Source organism: Callorhinus ursinus, unplaced genomic scaffold (assembly GCF_003265705.2).
Source record: "Callorhinus ursinus isolate GAN/ISIS: 27379988/994484 unplaced genomic scaffold, GSC_fseal_2.0 scaffold4, whole genome shotgun sequence".
Classification (NCBI taxonomy): Eukaryota; Metazoa; Chordata; class Mammalia; order Carnivora; family Otariidae; genus Callorhinus; species Callorhinus ursinus.
Window position 1 is genome coordinate 7165756 of NW_027397066.1, and position 21350 is coordinate 7187105.

Consider the following 21350-nt stretch of genomic DNA (forward strand, 5'->3'; position numbering starts at 1 on the left):
TATTTTGTATGCTGAACACCAGACTGGATAGAGCATGAAATGGTTTGTTTTTTTTTTTAAAGATTTTATTTATTTATTTGAGAGAGAGAGAGAATGAGAGATAGAGAGCACGAGAGGGAAGAGGGTCAGAGGGAGAAGCAGACTCCCTGCTGAGCAGGGAGCCCGATGTGGGACTCGATCCCGGGGCTCCAGGATCATGACCTGAGCCGAAGGCAGTCGCTTAACCAACTGAGCTACGCAGACACCCGAGCATGAAATGGTTTTAGCTTAGAGAGAGAGTCAGGAAGATGCTCGAGTGCTGGGAGAAAGACAAGGGCCAGAGGGAGCCCAGAACCCTGGGAATCTGGTCAGTTCAGTAGCCCTCTGTGGAAGGTCTGCCATGTGTCAATGACGGTGCTATAGGTTTTCACTGGTTCTCACCTTTCAAACTGACAGATACTGTATGACATAGCTGGTATCTCCTCCATTTTAGACAAGTGGAGACTAACGTGGAGAGGTTATGATCCTTGGAGTTTTCTTATTTGGAAAACAGTGGTGCTGGGTGTGAACCCAGGGCTCTGTGTCCGCAGGTCTCACATTCATGCAACCACATTTTAGCGGCTTCTGAGCATCAGAAATCAAGTTTCACTTCCGTGAGGTCATTGTCTCCCATCTCAGTCCAATGTCTCTTGCTCTGTGAAGGCTCCCCTGGAGACACAATTCTCCTTCCAGGGAGAATGAAGTATGCACTTTTGTTGAGTTCCCAGAACGCTTTGTGTTGACTGGACCAGATAGTGGACTCCTCATGGTCTAAGGTCTTATGCTGTTCAATGCCTGGAACAAGTAATTTTAAACCAAGTGCCCTGTTACCCTGGAAGTTATCACACAGTGTGCTAACTCCCTTGTTTTTAATTCCTTTACTTGTGGCTACTTTATATTTCTCTTTCAGAAAGCCATATTTGTTAAAATGAGCAGTTTTATCAGATGCCCTTCCTTTTCTCTGAGCCTTATGATTTTCTGTGTATATGATGGAGAGACCAAATACTTTCCTGTAGTCCCATAACTGAGGGGTTTTAATAAAATTTATAACATTTATAATAAATTTATAACATTAACTTTGAACTGAATATTGTTACCAATTCTTCTGTTGCTTTTGAGCCATGGGTTGTGCCTGAAATAAATTTAAATCTAAAATGATAGGAGAATAATCTTAAATTTATTTCTAATCATCTCTGTGGCCCAAGGCTTGTTATTTTTCTGTAGAATACAATCCAAAGGATGCCAAATTCCATCATTTTTGCGATGTTTTGTGTTGCCATATTCTGCCACTGGGGGACAGTATCGCCCATCAATTCATGGCCAGCACTAAGCCTTGCAGAGTTTGGTGAGAATTTTTGCGTCCATGTTCATCAAGGATATTGGTCTGTAATTCTCCTTTTTGATGGGGTCCTTGGCCGGATTTTGGGATATAGGTAATGGTGGCCTCATAAAACGAGTTTGGAAGTTTTCCTTGCCTTTCTATTTTTTGGAAGAGTTTCAGAAGAATAGGTATTAATTCTTCTTTAAATGTTTGATAGAATTCCCCTGGGAAGCCATCTGGCCCTGGGCTTTTGTTGGTTGGGAGATTTTTGATGACTGCTTCAATTTCCTTAGTGGTTAGAGGTCTGTTCGAGTTTTCCATTTCTTCCTGGTTCAGTTTTGGAAACCTTGCAGAGTTTGGATGTGTGGGATAGCGGAACAGGAGGGGGAGTTTGCAGAATGGATTTTACAGCAAAACCTTGGAAAACATTGCCAAAACCCTGGGTTCTGGTCTCTGTGACCTTGAGCAAGCCACTTCTCTTGCTAGATTTCCTTGCATAAAATGAGGGAGTTAAACCAGATTAACTCAAACTCATCTCTAATTCTAATTTTGTTGGCATCCAAATTCCTCTAAAAGCAAACTAGAAGAAAGGCCTTTGATGGCATTATGTGGAATTCTATTTTGCTTCTTTTCAACCAAGCTCATGTTTCTGGATGTACATGTTCAGTCACCTGTGCATAATTCTCTTTCTTTTCTTGGATAGTTTATTGTATTTCGTTATAAATTCATTCTTGCATATGGTATGCTTGTCACCTCAAAGAAAATTGGTTCACAGTCTGTGCTTGGTTCACATCTGAGGCAAAGAGAAATTCACTTTAACGTCCTTTATTCTCAGCATTAAGAAGCTAAGCTGCATATATTTGAACATTATAGCTATCCTTCTCTGAAAAGAAGACAGTTTCTTCTGGATTTGTGGTGAGTGCTAATGGGCTCATCATACACAAGCTGTACTACTATATTATATATAAATACTTTGCCCCCAAATAAACTTTCACCCATTTTTAGAAATGAAAAAAAAAATCCAAGCTTCAGGGAAGATAAGGTCTTGAAATCTGACAGTTTCCAGATAATGTCAGAATACGATTGCAAGAAAAATGACATGAAATGTACATTAATATAAATCTATAACTGCTCAACTTGATGAAAAATATCACCATAAAATTCTGTCATTGCTGAACCACCCAATATGTTTTTTCCATGACATTTTGTGAGGATGAATAAATTATCTGAGAATGTGTTTGCATCACAAATACAGAATTTTGTAATAAACACATAAATCATTCAAGCATTCTCCAGCAAGATGCCTGACCCTGAAGAAGGGGGTATTCATATTAATTTTGCCCCTTTGAGCTTCCTTCTTTGTGTGGTTCCTTAGAGCTCCGGGTGGTGATGAAGAACCATCAGTTAGGGAAGTGTAGGAAGAGCGGGTGTAAAGGGAATAACTCTTACTGGAGAAGTTTTCCATGCAACCGCCCCCTACTCCCTACAAGCCTCAATTCTGGGAGCTCTGCTTTCACTGATGTCCTGTATGCAGTCTACATGGGGGGGCTCCTTTTCAAAAGCAGTCATATTTTTGCAGCCATGGTCTCTGTATACTAGCCTACGTTTGCTGCAAAATTGAGAGCACTGACATAAATCTGAAAGATATGCCCTTGTTGTGCTTCCTTAGGAATTAGTTTGCTTTTCTATTATGGGCAATTAATATCACATAAAGAAGCATGATCCCCTGTTTGCTTAGACTACCAGAAAGCTGAGGAGGCGAGTCAGTAGTTTAATTTTAATAGAATGTAGTGATGTGTACCCGAGGATCCTGAATTTTATCTTTGCCTTAATGTTATAGTCTACCTAGATTTACCCTAGGATTTCATTTTTATTTTCTTCTATTTTACAGTGTAAGTTTTTGTTAACTACCCCAATATCTTTGTGAGCTCAGGCAAAGTATAGATAAACCTATGCATGGATAGTTGTGATCCTGTGATTTATAATAAGAAATATACGTTTGGTCCTAATCTCCAGGATTCTGGCACAGAGCTCGTAAATCCCTTGGAATTTCCTAAGTGATGAGAACTGTAAAGGTGTCTTTTCTTATGTTAAGGAGGTGACATTTGGACTGCACCTGAGGAGGGTTGTGGGGGGGTGGGGGAGCCCACTGTGACGGGAGAGTGGGACCTTCCTGTACCTCCCACACTCACCCCAGGCGGGGAGAGAAGCTTGAGAATGAGTCTACTTGCCAATGCCCAGTGATTTCATCAATTATACCAATGCAATGAAGCCGCCATAAAAAGCAAAAAGATCAGAGTTTGGAAACCTTTTGGGTCGGAGATAAAGGAGGCAAGGGGGGGCACACACCCTTTCCCACATACCTTATCTTGTGCATCTGTTCCGTCTGGCTCTCCCTGACTTATATCCCTTTATTATAAACTGTAATCTAGTGAGTAAAATGTTGCTCTCAGTTCTGTGAGCCTCTCTAGCAAATTAGTGGAACCTAAGAAGCGGGGGTTCACCTCCAATCTATCGCCGGTCTATCGGAAGCACAGGTGACAATCTGAGCTTTTGACTGGCATCTGAAGTGGGGACAGTCTTGCAGGACTGAGCCCTCAACTTGGAATCTGATGCTGCCTCTGGGTGGATAGTATCAGGATTGGGTTGAGTTGTAGACACGGCTGGTGCCCAAGGACCGCTTGGGGGTGTGGGGAGAAGTGCTCCCCCAACGTGCATGTTGGAACGGGGGTTAGAAGCGTCCAAACAGACCAACAGACATGTTGATATGTAGAATAATGGTCAAAGAAGCTTCTGCAATCAAAGAAGTGAAGTTGGATGTCTATGGTGAACCGTAAAAAAGGAAGGACTTGTGAGGTCCATTTCTTGTCTGCTCTCATTTCTCAACGAGTGCCTGTGAAGGTTCTAGAATGATGTGCAACATTTGTGTATCAAATGATTATGGTCTGATCTGGGATTCCTCAGTGCTTCTGGTCCCTTTCTCTCTCTCAAGAGGTGTGAAAATACTTTGTTTACATAATTCACCTGGTTTCTACGGACTAAAATACATGAGTTCATGGAGAAGAGCTCTGAATCAAGTGCATTGAAGGTACTGACATTTTAAGGACTAAAGAGGCACTGATTTGGAAGTTCCTATTTTGGGGGAGTTTTAGGGGTGGTATGGAAGGGAGACAGACGGGTCTGTCAGGCTGTGCAGGACTGAGAGGAAGAAGGACTTGAGAAAAGCTAGATTTTTCTGCCTCTGTGAATGCTCCTGAATTGAATAGTCATAAAAACCCTGCCCACTTCACAATTTGAAGAGGAGGAAAGTAAGACCCAGAAAGGTTAGGTGCCTCACTTAAGGTCACACAGCCAGGGAGGGGCAGAAGCTGTGTTTTGGCTATTCTGGTTGCTTCTTCCACCATGCTTCCTGTCGTGGGGATATTCTCTGTGCCCCAGGATGCCCCTCCATCCTTTACCATCTCCATCTGCCTCTCCATCCCTGGGGGACCAACCAGCATGGACCACATATTGACTGCCCTGTCCTCTGGTTTCTGGTTGGGTTTAGTCCCTGCAGGAGTTCAGAGGCAGGTTGGAGAGGGAAGTTGGTGGGTGTTTGTTCCTTTGGCTTCCCCTCCATGAAGCTCCCTGGTGCTGGTGGTGTCCCTCCCCTCAAGGTGGTGTGCTTTTGGTTTTCTGTAACTGTCCCCTCATCCCTTTGGGCTAGGGGTGGTGACAGCACAACTGCTCTTAGCCCCAGTTCCCACATCATCCCTACACCCGACACACCTCAGGAAATGGTTCCTTTGGTAAATAAGTTTCCTTAAGTCATCCTAATTTGGGTGCACCCTCTGTCTCCTCCTAGGACCCTAACTGTTACACCTTCCCATGAAAGAAAATGTGATGTTAATAATGTTATAGAATATAGCATTAGACCCATAAAGGATGAAGTTGATATGTTTCAAGTACTGGGAAGTGTAAGTCATTGCCATCTTTTCCAGTTGGACATTGTGGAGAGAAGATGGAGTATGGGGGAGATGATGAGAGGAGCTATAATGTGTATGATCCAATTAAATTGCTTTGGCTGTCCTCCATTTGTGCTTCCAGCACTCCTGAAATTGATTATTTCCTTTCAGCTTTCTACCTGTATCTTCATCTCTAAATTGAGTTGCTTTGCCTAAAGCTTTAAAAATCTGTTTTCATATGAATTAATCAACGTTTTAAAATTAGATTTCTATCTTGTGATTTTACTGGGGATATGCTTGGAGAAATAACTTAGTTATATATTTAATGCAACCCATATGTTTCAAAGCAATTCCTTTCTGAAATTGCACAGCTATGGAATATGAATTTTCACAATCAATTTCTTCATCGATAAGGCAAGGTGATAAAAAGGCTTAAGATGTACTTAGAATAGCCAAAACACAAAGTACTCCGAAAGTACTTATTTCATGAAGTATAGTCCAATAGATCGTCTTTTTTACAATAGTCTGTGACCACCAACAAAGATAACCTGTGACCACCAACAAAGTTCTTGGAAGCAAAGAAATACCCTTGCATTTCAAACTTTGTAACTTGACTTTACCTTTAACATGTTGGCTTCTGGAATCCTTGAAAATGGGTTTGTCCACCTGTGGAAGACAATGTGGCATCATCATCTCTTCAGTTGCGACTATGATACTGTCGAATATGTTGCCACTCTGTATGGTTACTCCCCAGGGTCAAGGCATAAGTCCCTGGACTCATCATTCTTAGAGAATCACCATATGTGTATAGTTGGCAGTCAGTCAATACATGTAAATAGGGGCGCCTGGGTGGCTCAGTTGGTTAAGCAACTGCCTTCGGCTCAGGTCATGATCCTGGAGTCCCGGGATCGAGTCCCGCATCGGGCTCCCCGCTTGGTGAGGGGCCTGCTTCTCCCTCTGATCCTCCCCCCCTCTCATGTACTCCTACTCTCTCATTCTCACTCTCTCAAAAATAAATAAATAAATCTTTAAAAAAAATACATGTAAATAAATGTAAATATGTGAAGCACCGTGCCAGCGACCAGTGTAGTGACCTCTGATGGTGTTTGGCATAAAAATACTCATGTTTGAGATCCAGTCCTGCCTCTTATTGCTGTGAAACTTTGGGAAGGCATTTGTCATATTATAAGCCTTAAATTTTTTAATCCTTTTAATAGGGAAATTAGTCAATTCAGATCCTTGAGTTATTACGAAGACCAATATACATGGTCAAGTATGTGATAGTGATCAAGCAGGCTGATGCGAGTGTGGCCATGTGTGGATGCCCGTTTGGGATTTCACCTTCATCACATGCCAGCTGTGAGAACATGGCAAGTCACTTAAACTTCTGAGCTTCAATTTCCTCATTTGTGAAATTAAGGTCACAAAAGTACTGATACGTCAAGAGGATGGGGTGATTACATAAGACACACTGTGCAAGGTGCCTAGAACAGAGAATGGCACCAATAAAGCTTGAGAGTTGTTAGCCTTCATTATTAATATTACTAAAGGCATTGGCCAACCATTAAGGGCTCTCCAAGGGCTAGGCAAGAGGGTAAGAAGAAAATGAAGATATCATAATGATGCCCAGGGCTTTTGAAAGCCTGTAAGCCTAGGTCAGCAGTGGGGTCTGTGATGGTTAATTTTATGTGTCCACTTGACAGGGCCACAGAATGTCCAGATAATTGGTTAAACATTATTTCTGGGTATGTCTGTGAAGGTGTTTCCAGATGAGATTGGCATTTGAGTCAGTAGACCGAGTGAGGCAGATTGGCCTCCCCAGTGTGGATGGGCATCAGTTAATTCGTTGGGGCCTGAATAGAATAAAAAAGGCAAAGGAAAGGAGAATTTGGTCTCTGTACGTGAGTGTTGAGCTGCGATATTGGTCTTTTCCTGCCCTAGACTGGAATTTACATCATTTGTTCTCTTGGTTCTCAGACCTTTTGGACTCAGACTAGAACTTCGGGCTAGTCTGTCTAGCTGTCTCTATGTCTCTATCTATCATCTATCTATTAATTATCTATCATCTATCATCTATCTATCATCTATCAATTATCTATCATCTATCTATCAATCATCTATCTATCATCTATCTATCAATTGTCTATCATCTATCATCTATCAATCATCTATCTATCAATTATCTATCTATCATCTATCATCTATCAATTATCTATCTATCTATCATCTATCCATCAATCATCTATCATCTATCTATCAATTAGCTATCTATCATCTATCTATCATCTATCATCTCTATCAATTATCTATCATCTACCTATCAATTATCTATCTATCATCTATCTATCAGTCATCTATCATCTATCTATCAATTATTTATCTATCATCTATCAATCATCTATCATCTATCATCTATCTATCTATCTATCTATCAACTATCTATCTATAATCTATCATCTATCATCTATCTATCTATCTCTCATCTATCATCTATCAATTATCTATCTATCTATCTATCATCTATCATCTATCTATCAATTATCTATCTATCTATCTATCTTCTATCTATCAGTCATCTATCTATATCATCTATCTCCTATGGTTCTAACCCTGACTAATACAGCTTGTAATGTCACTCTTTACTGGCATCAAGTTGAGGTAGACAAGGTGGATGGGAGGAGGGAGAAGGATCATTGAATCCCCTGTTACTCCTTATCCTGTGATGTTCAATGTCTAGTTCTCTTCCCCTGTGGAACACCGAACCATAGTACATGCCTGGAATGTGTGTGGCTCTTCTGCTGGTCTATCAGTCTAGCAAGAGTTGAGTGTCCTTTGGATGTTGTTATTGCTATGGCCTCCTTCAGAGCTTCCAGTTCCTTCAGGTTACTCTGTGGAGGCTGGGGTGCTGGATGGGTTTTTCAACATTCTGTTGCACCCTCAGCTTTCAGCCTTCTCTGTGTGCCTGCCTTATGGATGGGGTCTCTCAATGCTTGTGCTCACCTCCCACTGCTAGCCTGGTCACAGGAGCAGTAGAGGTTCTCTCTTTCTGTCTTAGGTAGGCCCTGTGTACTTAGAATCTCAGAGATGGGGCTTCCTCAGCATTCCTGCACTTTTCCCCTTTGGTGGCCAAATTAATTTGGTATCTTTGGACATTCGGATCCATTTGGCCCTTTTGTGTGTGAGAGCTTCTTTGCCCTGCACCTTCCCCAGCAGTAAGTGCCCTTGGATGGTGTTAGTGTAGGATCCCAGGGCTGGGAATATTTTCTGCCCCTTTCAAGGGGGCTGCTCCCATTTTCTGTCAGATAAATATTTATTCGTGCCTACTGTCAGCCTGTATCAATGCTAGATTATGAGGGAAAAAGAAGAATAAGAGCTTGGATTCTAAAGGGCTCAGACATGCACACAAGTCTGGGCTCACAACACATTATAACACATTGTAACACAGATTTCTCAACCTCAGCAGCATTAAGAGTTGGGGCTGGATAACTCCCCGCTGTGGGGGCTGCCCTGAGTATTGTAGTAAATCTGAGCAGCACCCCCGCCCTCCACCCTTAAATGTCAGCAGCACTACCCCCAGTCCTGACAACCAGCCTGTCTCTGCACATTGCCAACCATCCCTTAGGGGCAAAATGGTCCCTGATGAGGACCACTGATGAGAACCACCGATGACCGTGAAATGATATGTCAAAGACCGCTTTGCACTGCTTCTTCCAGAAGGCTTCTCAAAAGCCTCTAGCTGGGCTAAGTGATGCAGCTTCTGTGAAGCATGCTCACCTCTGTCTTAGCACTTCGCATTACATTGGAACTGCCGGTTTGGGCCACTGCCTCTTCCATTAGACTGTGGGCACTGGCTCATTTTTCATCCCCATTGTTGAGCACAGTGCTTGGCACATAGCAAGTGCTCAGTAAATGGAAAATGGGCAGAGGCTTAGTGGTTGAAGACAGCTGTAACCAACCTAAGGAGTCTAGGTTGGACCTGGCCTCTTGTCAGGATTAGTGAAGATGCCTTTCACAGCTGGTTGAGTCTCAGCAGAGATTACAGAGGATGCAGAACTAGTAAGAATTAACTCCTGAGAATGGGCTATAATGAAAAACAGAATCTGCTTCTCATAAAAATGTGATTGTTCAAACATTGGTCATAAGAGTAAAAATGCCTCCTTATCTGAATTGAGGCCAAGTCTTTACTTAATGAATAATCCAACCTCCCCTCACCTTGCCCCCTGGCCAAAATTGTGCTGAGTCTGCCATATTCTCTTTCTTACATGATTTCACTTGACTTGATATGCTGAGATAATAGTTCCACTTGCAAAGTGATCTAGATGAAGGAAGAAATCTGTATTGTAACAGAAAGCTACAAAGATATTATAAAGGAAATATAAATAATTAAGAGTGGAGGCTTAAATTCTGGTATAGTTGTTTTAAAAACTCCAATGAGAATTATCTTTAAAAAAATTTTTCTCGTAAAGGGATACTTACATGCAAAGGGGAATGAATCGGTGAGTTCTGGGGGAAAGGGAAGCTCCAGTTTTTAGGTGAACAGTCTCTATTCTTTAATAACCAGGCCAGAACTTGTAACTTCAGCCACTGGTCCAGTCGCTCTGCAATTCTTACTGTTTCCTGAACATGCTTTATGCTCCGGAGATGAGTGCCCTAAAGCATCTTCCTCCCTGTCCCACAAGCCCTGGGGTGTGTGTGTGGGGGGGTGCCCCAGTGGCAGATCTTGCTGACAGTAGCAAATATTCACCTGAGAACTTTGAAGACCAGGCTGAAAAAGGGTTCCATGTGGACAGAAGTCAGTCGAGCCTGGATCTCTTTTCCTATTAAACAGCTACTCACATTTCAAGATTCAGTTCAAATGATTGAGAGTTTATTTGTTTGTTCATTTTCCTCCATCTAACCAATATCTCCTGAGATCCTCTTACATAAAGGTACTGTGCTAAGTGCTGGGGCTAAAATGGTCCCTGTTCTCAAGGAGAGGTCCTCTATTGACCACTTCATGCTAGGCGCCGTGCTCTGTATGTATTATCATTAACAGTGATGAGATTTTATAGCTAAGATAATAAAGGCTCAGAGCGGGTAAGTAACTGGCTCAAAGAGCTCATAAAAGTTGGAGCTGTTGGGGCACCTGGGTGGCTCAGTCAGTTAAGCGTCTGCCTTCGGCTCAGGTCATGATCCCGAGGTCCTGGGATCAAGCCCCGCGTTGGGTTCCCTGCTCAGTGGGGAGCCTGCTTCTCCCTCTCCCTCTGCCTGCCACTCCCCCTGCTTGTGCTCCCCCCACCTTTCTCTCTCTGTCAAATAAATAAATAAAATCTAAAAAAAAATTGGATCTGTTAAAATGGGGATTATAACGCTCGTCTTGCAAGGATATTTTAAGGATTAAATTTTAAGGATTAAAGGATTAAATTAAATTAAGGATTAAATTCATTCATTCATTCATTCATTCATTCATTCCCGTCTCTACTCAGGAAGACCTTGCTTGACTTACTCTTACCCTGCTTTAATGATTTTTTTCGAAGTTTTTATCACTTAAAACTTAATATTTCTATTATTTGTTTATTTCCAGTCTCCTCCCACCAGTATGTAAGTTTTATGAGCACAGGGCCTTTGTTATTTACTAATGCATGTGGGAGCTTATCACTGTGTCTGGTCCATGGCAGGCACTAAACACATATTTCTTGAATGCATTTGTTGAATGAATGACGGAAGTTTAGCTTGGTGCCTGTGTAAAGCAGAAGTGTTCAATATTTCATCCCTCGTCCTGTTCTCCCAAACTCTCCTGGATGTATTCTGGGTAAATGACATTGCTCGGTAATATTGGTAGTTTCCTTTGCTTATCTATATTAACAGAAGCCCTCAAGTTAAATAGATAGACAATGTGAACAAATAATGCACAAGGAAGAATGTGCTATAAATATTTAAAAGCGTGCTCATGCTCACTAATAAATGTGGTACAGATTAAAAAAAAAGGACAGTGAAATCCCTTTAAAAATGTGATTAATAAAGTAATGGCCAGTTTTGGTGAGAGTCCTGTGAGGTGCACATTCTCATAGAGGGCTTCTGGGAAGGTAAATCGAAGCAATTTTTCAGGGAAGAAATTTCACAATTATGTACCAAAGCTTTTTAAAATGTTTTCACTCAATGGTTAAGTAAGTTAATTAAAAATCCCATAATGGGGTATGATATATCCATAAAGATTATGCCATTAATGCTTGTTTATCATGTGGGAAATCATTTTATAAGCAGAACTTAATAAGAAAAGAAAAAAAAACAGGTATATGTGACAACGGGACTCTCTTGCATGAAATATGTCTACACAGAGAATACGGACACAAAATGTCACATAGCATCATGCCTGGTAAACCCTGAATCTACAGGGGTGATTCATTTGTATTTCTGCATGAAGGAAATAAAAGCATTAGCAAAAGTGTTATTAAAAATGAAATTCTATATATATGTTTAGAGCATTTGTATTTACAGGATATTTTCATAGGTCTCTTGTAACATAGTGTCCAAACGGCCTTTTGAAGTAAAACCCGGCAGAGATTTTTAGTCCTGTTCTACAGATGGGGTTACAATGGGGCTCAGAGAGGTTGTTTGACTTACTTCTTACCACCCAGTTACCAGCTGCCAGCATTGGGCCTACAATTTGGGCAAAATGATATGTTATTATCAACCAGATCTGAGTCCAAATTCTTCTGGTCAAGGAGGCAAGCCTCAGGTGTGATGTTTGTGAAGAGTCTCCACCCTGACTCCTCACAGAAAACCTTCCCAAATGCTAGTTCTCTTCCCTTCTTGGTGCTCCTTCCCCAGGACCAAGGTGTCAGCAGTTATACAAGCCAGTTCCCCCGCCCCTCGCTGAACTCAACGTGCTCATCACCCTCAAGATGCCTTGGGACTGAGAGGTGGGGAAGCTCCCAGCTGCTAAGAATTACCCTGCCCATGTTTGGTTCACATGGCCAAATCTATACTCACTTTTTCCAGCCCCATCTGTGTGTGCCAGGGATGGCGCTCTGTGGGGACAGAGGTCTTGGTGTCTAAGGGATGGGGAGTGTCCATCACACCCTTGAAACAGCGTGTGTCTGTGAAAAGAGAAAAATTCAAAGTCTTACCTTAGGTGGACTCAGCACATTACAGTTTATAAGATATGTATATATACCAACTCATTGAATCTTCACAACGTAGGTATGAGGCAAGCAGCTGTACTTTGACTGGACAGATTAGGAGATGAAGCCCAAGCAGGAGGACGTGTATTCCTCCCAGTCCGTATGTGTAAATACCAGAGTCTGGACTTGAGAATCCTTCACTCTCTCAGCCCCGGAGACTCTTGCTCATCCTTCAAGCCTTGTGCTATGTCATGTTCTTTGCAAATCTTTCTAGATCCCACCCACCAACCCCCACCCCTGGTTCTTCTTCCTATATTGCACACCTACTATAGCCTGTCTCATTTATCTGTTGATCTTTCTGCATCTGCCACTGGATTGTGACCTTCCTGAGAATGGGGATCATGCTTTGTTTATCTTTGTGTTACTCGATCAGTCCTAACACCATAACTGCACACAGCAGACACTCAGTAATTGCTTGCTGAGTGAATGAACGGAGGTGTTTCATCATTATTTACAAGGTGATTCTTTCCAAAGAAACTTCTGTAGACTCGTCTCAGTGGGTCAGGTCCTCAGAAATCACAAGTGCTTCCCCCTCTTTTCCCTTACAGCCCTGTTCTGTATCTACAATTCAGAGAACTTGCTGAGGCTGCCCCGTGTGCCCCAGTTGGAAAGAGGCAGGGTGGATGTGAAATTATATCTTCCCTACTCTTAAGAAGCTTGGCTTTGCTGCCATGTCCTGGGGCTACATATATGCTGGCTACCTATAAAACAAGTCAGCCAAGTTGAAAATTCTTCCCTTTCATGCTACTCTCCATTATGCAAACTCTGTCTTAAGTTTCCCATGCTGCCCACAGCCCTGCCTGTCCACCCTCTGCCATGCTCACCAGTTGTTCCTAGGACTCAGGAAGAACATCCTGATAGTAACAACCTGTAGTCATAGAGCTCTGACACTGTGCCAAGTCCCCTGGTGAGAACTTGAAAGAACTCTCAGAGGGTAATTTCTGTTATTATGAACACCATTTTCAGGTAGAGAAAATGAATTTTTTAGGCTTGCTTAAGTAGTAAGCCATGGAGGCAGGAGTTTAGCCTAGAGTTGTTTAATTCAGAATCTGTGGCTTTAATTGCTGTGCAGTATTGCATCGTGGATGTGCATTCCCAGATTTTAGACCCCAGATGTTACCTGCATATTCTGATTCCTTTATAGGCCTGGCTGGTAATATTTGTATCGATTTCCACGCCTCTACCACATGAAGCTCAGGGTCTTCGTAGTCACCATCCCTGTAGTCTTTTGCTCCATCCAGAGCTGCCACAGCAAAGTTCCTTTCCTAAGCAGGAGGGAGTGGTTGAGTGAGTCAAGGGAAGGTACAGTCATAACAAAAGTGCTCGCTAGGGGAGTGGTATAGATTCTCTTAGCTGGAAACATTTAAGAATCTGGGATCTGTGCAGTTAAATTCTTGTGGTAGGCAGAATCCTAAAGATGTCCTCAAATATTCCCATTCTTGGTTATTCGATCAAAGAATAATCTGGGTGCTGCTATGAAGGGACATTGAGGATGTACTTAAGATTACTCATCAGCTGTCCTTAAAATAGGGATATTATCCTGGATCACCTGAGTGGTCCAATGTAATCACATGAGCCTTTCAAAGCAGAAAGGAGATCTATTTGCAGATGATGGGATCTTGAATGTAGAACATTCCAAGGAACCCACTAAAAAATTACTAGAACTAATAAACATTTCAGCAAGGTGTCAGGATATATGGTCAATACACAAATTTCAGTTGTATTTCTATATACCAGTAATGAGCTCCAAGTCTGAACACTGGGGATGGCGGGATTGGGTACCACTCAGTAAGAGATGTAATCATCATCACAGAAATTCTGGAATCTGCACCTATGTGTTAGGATTTGGATTCAGCATGTGCTGTGTTTCAGCCCAGATACTAATCTCAGTGGTCTTTCATACAGAAAGATCCCTTGTCTCTCTTAAAGTTTCTTCTAAGACTCCAAATGGCCATGGCTATGAATAACAAGTCCAGTTACAAGAGATTTTCAAGCACATCCCCCAGTTTGGCCATCATGATTAAGAACTTATATCTTTCTTTTACAAATATAGAACCTGGGAATGGTGACTTCTGAAAGCCACACAGGCCATAGGTGCCATCAATGGGCAGAACCAGGTGTTCTGCCACATCCACACTAGAATCCAGCGCCAGGTATTAAAATTGTTCTGAACCTAAGATGAAGAGCGAAGAGTCTAGGGTATTTCTTGTGTTGCAACATCCATAATTTTGACTTCTAACCAGAGAATGCAATGGCAAACTGTGTGAGCCTGGCCTCAGAGCCTGAGTTTTTAAGCTCCTTTGTTATTCTGCAGAGAGCATTTCACTTCTTCCCAGCCAATCCTAGTCACACTATGGGAATTGGACAGCCCACTAACTCTTTCTTTGGACTCCCAATTATTTTATAGTCAAAGACTGAAGACTTAAAGTCAAAGTTACTGCATTATAGCCTTAACTATATGTTTTTTTTCCCATAGTAGATTCTTCGTATATGCTTGTTAAATAAGCAAGTACATAAAATAATAGATTTTAACTAGATTTACAGTGTAATGATGAGTGTGATTTAAAATTTTTCATTTGTACTGTAATTTCTTCAGTTAGACATATCTTTATTGGAGGCCACTTCAAATTTATTTTTGAGTTAGATGATATACACATGCACTAATACAATCACCCAGAATTAAAGTGATGTTGGCAACCAAAAGTTAAATGAGACAATGCATGTAAAATTTTGAGCAAAATGGCTGATGGTCGGCACTCAATAAATAGTAGCTATAAATATTACTGTGGCAGCTATACTAAAGACAATTGCAGAAATTCAGAGATAAAGCAAGGTCACCGATCCTCCTCTTAAAGCCCCTCTAACGTTTGTTAAAGACTTTATATGTGCTAGATGCTTTATGTACTTTATTTCATTGTATAAACACAACAATCTAGGAGGTGGTTTTATTATAGTGGAGGGACTTGGAATTAGAGGCTTGTGTTTAATTTTCAGCTCCCCATGATTCCAGTTCTCTAGTGTATGTGAGCAAGTTGCTTACCAGCCCCAAGCATCCAGGTGTATGACTTTTTCCATCACTGCTCTGTCAAAGCCGTTTGGTACAAGTAAAGACACCATCCATAATGGGCCTGATTTCCAGGCCAACACCAGTGCCATGGGGACTCACCAGCCCATCTGGAAGGCCTTTTAGGCTTTCCTTGGGCTCTAAGTAACTCTGCTCATTTGATGCAAGAGTAAGTCAGTGTTCTCCCTGGGACAGCATAAAGGAGGTGGGCTCCCTGAAGACTACAAGTTTGGCTTTCAGTGTGCTGCCCCTGATTCCTACCTGAGCGCTCCTAAAGGAAAGCGAGGCTCGAGTCCTATAAGAACTGAGGGCTCAGGCAAGTTATGACATTATAAAATTCTAGGGGCTCAAGTCTAAGAGAACAGGGACCAACCCAGTGACCCAGCAGTAGGAACAGAATAGAAAGGGAGAGCTTGATGACCCAAAGGAAAGAGGTTAGGTCCCTGAACACAGAGTTGGAGTGGGATCTTTGGAAGTGTTGCATGGATACTGTGCCCCTAACAGCCAGGCATTGTGGCTATGAAACCCTGCCTTCTTGGTCTGGTCTTAGGAGTCAAGCAGGGCTCAGACAGGAGTTCTTGGGTGGGAAACCAGGTAGGATCAGTCTGCTTGGGGGCAGCATGGACTCAGGATGGAGTCACCCACTGCTAGATCTAAACTGTGGGTCTACTTTATGACCTTGGGGAGGTTACTTAACCCCTCTGACTCACATGCTCAGTCTGTAAATTGGGGATGGTTAAATCTGCTTTATTTGGTTGTAGTCAGAGATTAAGTGCTGTCCATAAAGGTTCTACTTTGACACCTGCCCATGACAGGAGCTCAGGACATGGTAGATCCCTTCTCTCTAGTTAATGTACTGAGTTTTGGTAGAGCTGAGTGCCCAGAGCAAAGCAAGGCTACCAGGAGGGGAACTCCAGGGGTTTTCATAATTGACCTGGCAAAGGGGGGGAAGGTGGTCAGGCTGTTCTCCACCAGAACTGCACAAAGAAGTAAGTTCTGACCTGGAGCAACTCCTTTTGGGATTTGACAGACGGATATTTGTTGCATGAGTATCATTAACGTACTATTATGGCAACTACCAAGACTCCGCAGAGCACAATCTCTTTGGGAAATCTTGGACCTGCTAGAAGAATCTGAGACAGAGCCCATCTTTAGTCTGGTCCCCTTGCTAGACTTTGTGGGGTCAGGACACAGAGGGACACCAGGAGGGACAGCAACCAACCACCCCAGGTCTGTAGAGAATCTACACACCAGACCCTGAGAATCTTGCCCCCAGGACCAAATATAAATATTTTGGCTTATCTCTTTCCAGAATGAGAAGGAGACAGAATTTTATTTTGAATATAACGAGGTACCTTTATTTATCTAATAATCTATTACCTACCTACTATCAATAGCAGGGATTCTTAACTAAAAACTCAGTATTTTCTGTCCATAAGTCTCCTACTTTATAAAATATTTTGTGATTGATTGATTGATTTGTTGATTGATTGATTAAGTGTGTGTGTCCTAGGGTGAGGATCCATAGCTTTAGTTTGATTCTTAAAGAAGTCTTTCAAACAATAAAGAACCAGTGATTTTACAGGCAGATTCTCTCTCTCCCTCTCATCTACCTATTCTATATATCATCTATAGACGTGCTAGTTAAAACTATTTAAATTATGTACAATTTAACAATAAACTTATAACATTAGGTAGCTGAGTTCATGTTATAAATTTCACATTTTCTTTAGTCATTAAAATTCTGGTCAGTACTCTTAATGGCTTCATCATATGAATACATCATAATCTAATCAATGTTTTTTTCTCTTATTGAATATCTAGAATGATTCCAGTGTTTCTGTTTAACTGTATTTTTATAAAATATAAATGAGTATGTTTACATATTAATCCAAATTTCAGATTAGTTTCTTAGTTTAAATTCCCAACCATAGGATTATTGGGCCAAAGAAAGTGGACATTTTTAGGTTGATTGGTTATTATGAAACGGCTTTCCGGAAAGTTAGTTCCAATTTAATATTTCACCATGAGCCTTAGGAAGTGCTTTTCTCATCACACCCTTGCCAGCACCATGTGGTGACATTTTCATCTTATTTCATCTTCGCAGTGGCCATGTGAGTTAATTTTTATCTGCATTTCATAGCTGAGGAATTGGAAGGCAGTTTTTTTTTTTTTGCCTCTCTGTCTATTAATGCCTTCTTATCCACTTATTTTTTCCAATTTAATTGAGAAATAATTGAGATACATCACTGTGTACGTTTAAGGTGCACAGTGTGATGGTTTGATTTACAATGTATATTGTGGGAAGACAGTTTATACCCAAGAACTGAAATGCAGGTTTCTCTGCTAGGAAATCATGCCATTTGGAAAAGTTTGTTGTTGTTGTTGTTGTTTTCTTTAAATTCACCAAGTACCTTGGGCGCCTGGGTGGCTCAGTTGGTTAAGCGACTGCCTTCGGCTCAGGTCATGATCCTGGAGTCCTTGGATCGAGTCCCGCATCGGGCTCCCTGCTCAGCAGGGAGTCTGCTTCTCCCTCTGACCCTCTTCCCTCTCGTGCTCTCTAGCTCTCATTCTCTCTCTCTCAAATAAATAACTAAAATCTTTAAAAAAAAAATAAAAAAAAAATAAATTCACCAAGTACCTTGAAAAGAGCCACTCACTTTGTAATGTCAAAACAGACCAGTAGGGAAAGGAAGCGGCTGACTTACACATTCGAGAAGAGGCTCGTCGATAGCCTGGTACTGGCCTGCCAACAGAAGTAGACAAAATGTTACTGCGAAACGTGGAGAAGTGTGGGGGCGCCTAGGTGGTACAGCCGGTTAGGTCACTGATTCTTGGTTTCCACTCAGGTTGTGATCTCAGAGGTTGTGGGATCAAGCCCTGTGTCCAGCCCCGCATTCTGCACAGAGTCTGCTTCGGATTCTCCCTCCCTCTGCTCCCTCTGGCTCATGTTCTCTCTCGCTCTCTAAAATAAATAAATAAATCTTAAAAAAAAAAAAAAACACTTTGAAAAGAGTGGCCCTTGTGTTTCTCTGGAAATTTTGTGCTCATTGCCATTAATTTCTCTTGATGGCGATTGCCTAAAATGCAGTATGTATGTCTGTACCTCTCCTTCTATCTGCTGTTCTTGCAAAGCAGGGTGATGAAAAAGGAGGCTAGACAATTAAATCCAAACTAGGAAGGCTCGCTTCTTCTATGGAGGGTCAGCATCAGGTTAGAAGGACACGCCTCCCCCTTCCCCCACCCCCCAGAAACACCCAGTCATGACTCTGAGGGCATCTGGGCCCGTGAAGAGGTTTCCTTGCCCCTCCCCCACCCTCTGGCCCACACATTGCATTTGCTGTAATCTGCCACATGTCCATCTCCTGGAACACATTGGAAGTATTTCACGGGCAGGGGCGGATAGGTCTACTCACTCATCTGTCCCCAGCTCCAGGCACAGGGCCCAACATTGAACACATGAATTCTTTTTTTTTTTTTTTAAGATTTTATTTATTTGAGAGAGAGAGAAAGAGAGAGATCAGGAGGGGAGCAGAGGAAGAGAGAGTCAAGCAGACTCCATGCTGAGCACAGAGCCCAAAATCGGGCTGATCCCAGGACCCAGAGATCAGGACCCCAGCCGAAATCAAGAGTCAGACACTTAACCTAGCTGCCCCCTGAACAAACGAGTTCTTGACAGGTGTTTGTTGAGTAAGTATTATTCATGTGAGTTCTGCCAATGCTTGACTTGGACTTGCTTTATGGAAGATTGCCTGGAGGTCGTCTCGTGCACTCGATCAATGCTCTGCTTTAAACTTTACCCTCAGATGATGCAGAACCACCAAAGAACTGCTCACATGATCTGCAGGGTTTTTTGCTTCCTCTAGACTTAATTTTCCTAAATTGCATTATAGTGTCATGCTGTTAGTCTACATTGAGAAACACCAGAAGCAGAAAATGTTCTTATCACATCCTCTTTATTAGCACATATGTGAGAAGTTTCAAGCGGGTCTCAGGAGCTGCATGCTTCTCAACGATTAGTTTGCTTTGATTTAATGGAAAATACCAATTTTATAAGAGATTGCATTTTCCTTCCTCCTTTGGCTGTTAAGAATCTCAGGGCAAATTTCTGGCCTGCGTCCAAGTCACGCAGAAGGCCACAGGATGATATGCATTTTTACATCTTGCTCTGGCTTCATGTTCTTAGACTTTTGCCCCTCCACCCCGAATTCTCTTACCATACCAAAATATGCAATTAATAGCTGGGGATTTGTATTAGCATGCCCAAGCCTTGTATAGAGTGTAAAGTGTAAATTAATGAATTTGGCTCAGTGGAAACACAGCTCTCTGGAATTTGCTTAGGACCAGTGCATCAGGGAAGTGTTAACTAGCCAAAGCTAATTTCCTTGAGATAATGAGTAGGCAGGAGCAGGAGTCTGTCTGCACCTGCCGCCGGGTCCTAGCCTATCCCGGTGGTAGGACTTGCAGCTACCACTGTCCTGGGGCACCAATGACACCTTTCTGACCCAACACAATTACACCCCTACCTAGAGCCGTGGTGGAGAAACCCACAGGTTTTCCAGCCTTTCACAGTAACAATCTGTACTCTCTCTTGAATTGAGTTAAATTAATAAGGTCACCCTTAAGGACCAGCTGGCCTGGAAGGAACAAATGAGCACTGAAATTTTGGGGATCTGCTCTGGCCCACAGGATCTAGGAAAACAGCTCCACTGTCTGATTCAGAGTTTGATACAACTTCATTTGAGGAAATTGGCCTCATCGAATGTGGTCATTATACCGACATCCCCACAGAGAGCTATGGGGTCTCTTCCTTCACGAGCTTGCAGCCTGAGACTCTCCTGGATCCCCCAAATATGTTTCCTGCCACTTCTGAGTCTTTGCTTGGGTTTTTTCCACCTGGAGGCCCCACCTCCTCTGTGTTGCTTTCCACAAGGCTCGGTGCCCTTTGGGATCCTCCTGGGGCTTCCCTTTCTGACCACGCTAGGTGACTTTAATGTCACGGAATTGTCAGGACAGTTACCTTCTGTCTCACTCACTGACACCTAAATAAAAATAGGCAGCATGTACTCGCCCCCCCCCCTTTTAAAAAAGATTTTATTTATTTATTTATTTATTTAGCACCTGAGCTGGGGCAGGGGCAGAGGGAGAGAGAGAGAGTCTCAAGCAGACTCTGCACTAAACATGGAGTCTGACATGGGGCTCGATCTCACGACCCCAAGATCATGACCTGAGCCCAAATCAAGAGTCGGACGCTCAACCACCTGGGCCACGCAGGCTTCCCTGTACTTGGCTCTTCTTTAGGGAAGGAGTTGTCTTTATCTGCTGCAGTACCTATGTTACTAGCAATGCAGTTTAGAAATGTAATTTTAATAAAAGCGTAGTTTGAAAACTGTAAATCATTTCATGTCACTCATGGTCCATGGAATGCCCCATGGAATGCCCCATGGAATCCAGATTCTCTGCCATGGCCCCCAGCCCCCAGCACAGGCTGGTTCCTGCCCCTTCTCTGATCACATCTCTTTCTAGTTTCTTCCTCGCCTCTGAAATTAGCTACATCAGCTTCTTTTCAAGTCTCTCCAGTATGCCAAGCTCCTTCCACCGCAGAGATCTGCACGCACTGGGCCGCAGTCCAGAACATTCTTTCCTCGGCTCTGCCTATGTCTGGGTCCTTTTCATCCATCAGACCATGTCTTAAATGTCATCTTCCCAGGAGGACCCTCCCTGACCACCAGTCTTAGGTAAAAATGAAGGAGCACCTCTCCAGCCCCGGTCCTCACTACCTCAGGCACCTCACACAGCTTTGAGGATGCTGTGAGGATGTGCACTGAGCCCCATTTCCT

General features: G+C 42.5%; 1 protein-coding gene across 1 annotated transcript in view; it reads right to left on the reverse strand.

The window, feature by feature from the left end:
- CLNK (cytokine dependent hematopoietic cell linker) overlaps nucleotides 1–21350 on the reverse strand; it is a 161747-nt gene that overhangs the window by 45459 nt on the left and 94938 nt on the right. The window contains exons 5-8 of the mRNA XM_025887445.2: nucleotides 18219–18256; nucleotides 13567–13711; nucleotides 12256–12362; nucleotides 5904–5949 (exon numbers count right to left, since the gene is read on the reverse strand). Of these exons, the coding sequence (XP_025743230.1) occupies nucleotides 5904–5949; nucleotides 12256–12362; nucleotides 13567–13711; nucleotides 18219–18256 (336 nt within the window). The remainder of the gene's footprint in view (nucleotides 1–5903; nucleotides 5950–12255; nucleotides 12363–13566; nucleotides 13712–18218; nucleotides 18257–21350) is intronic.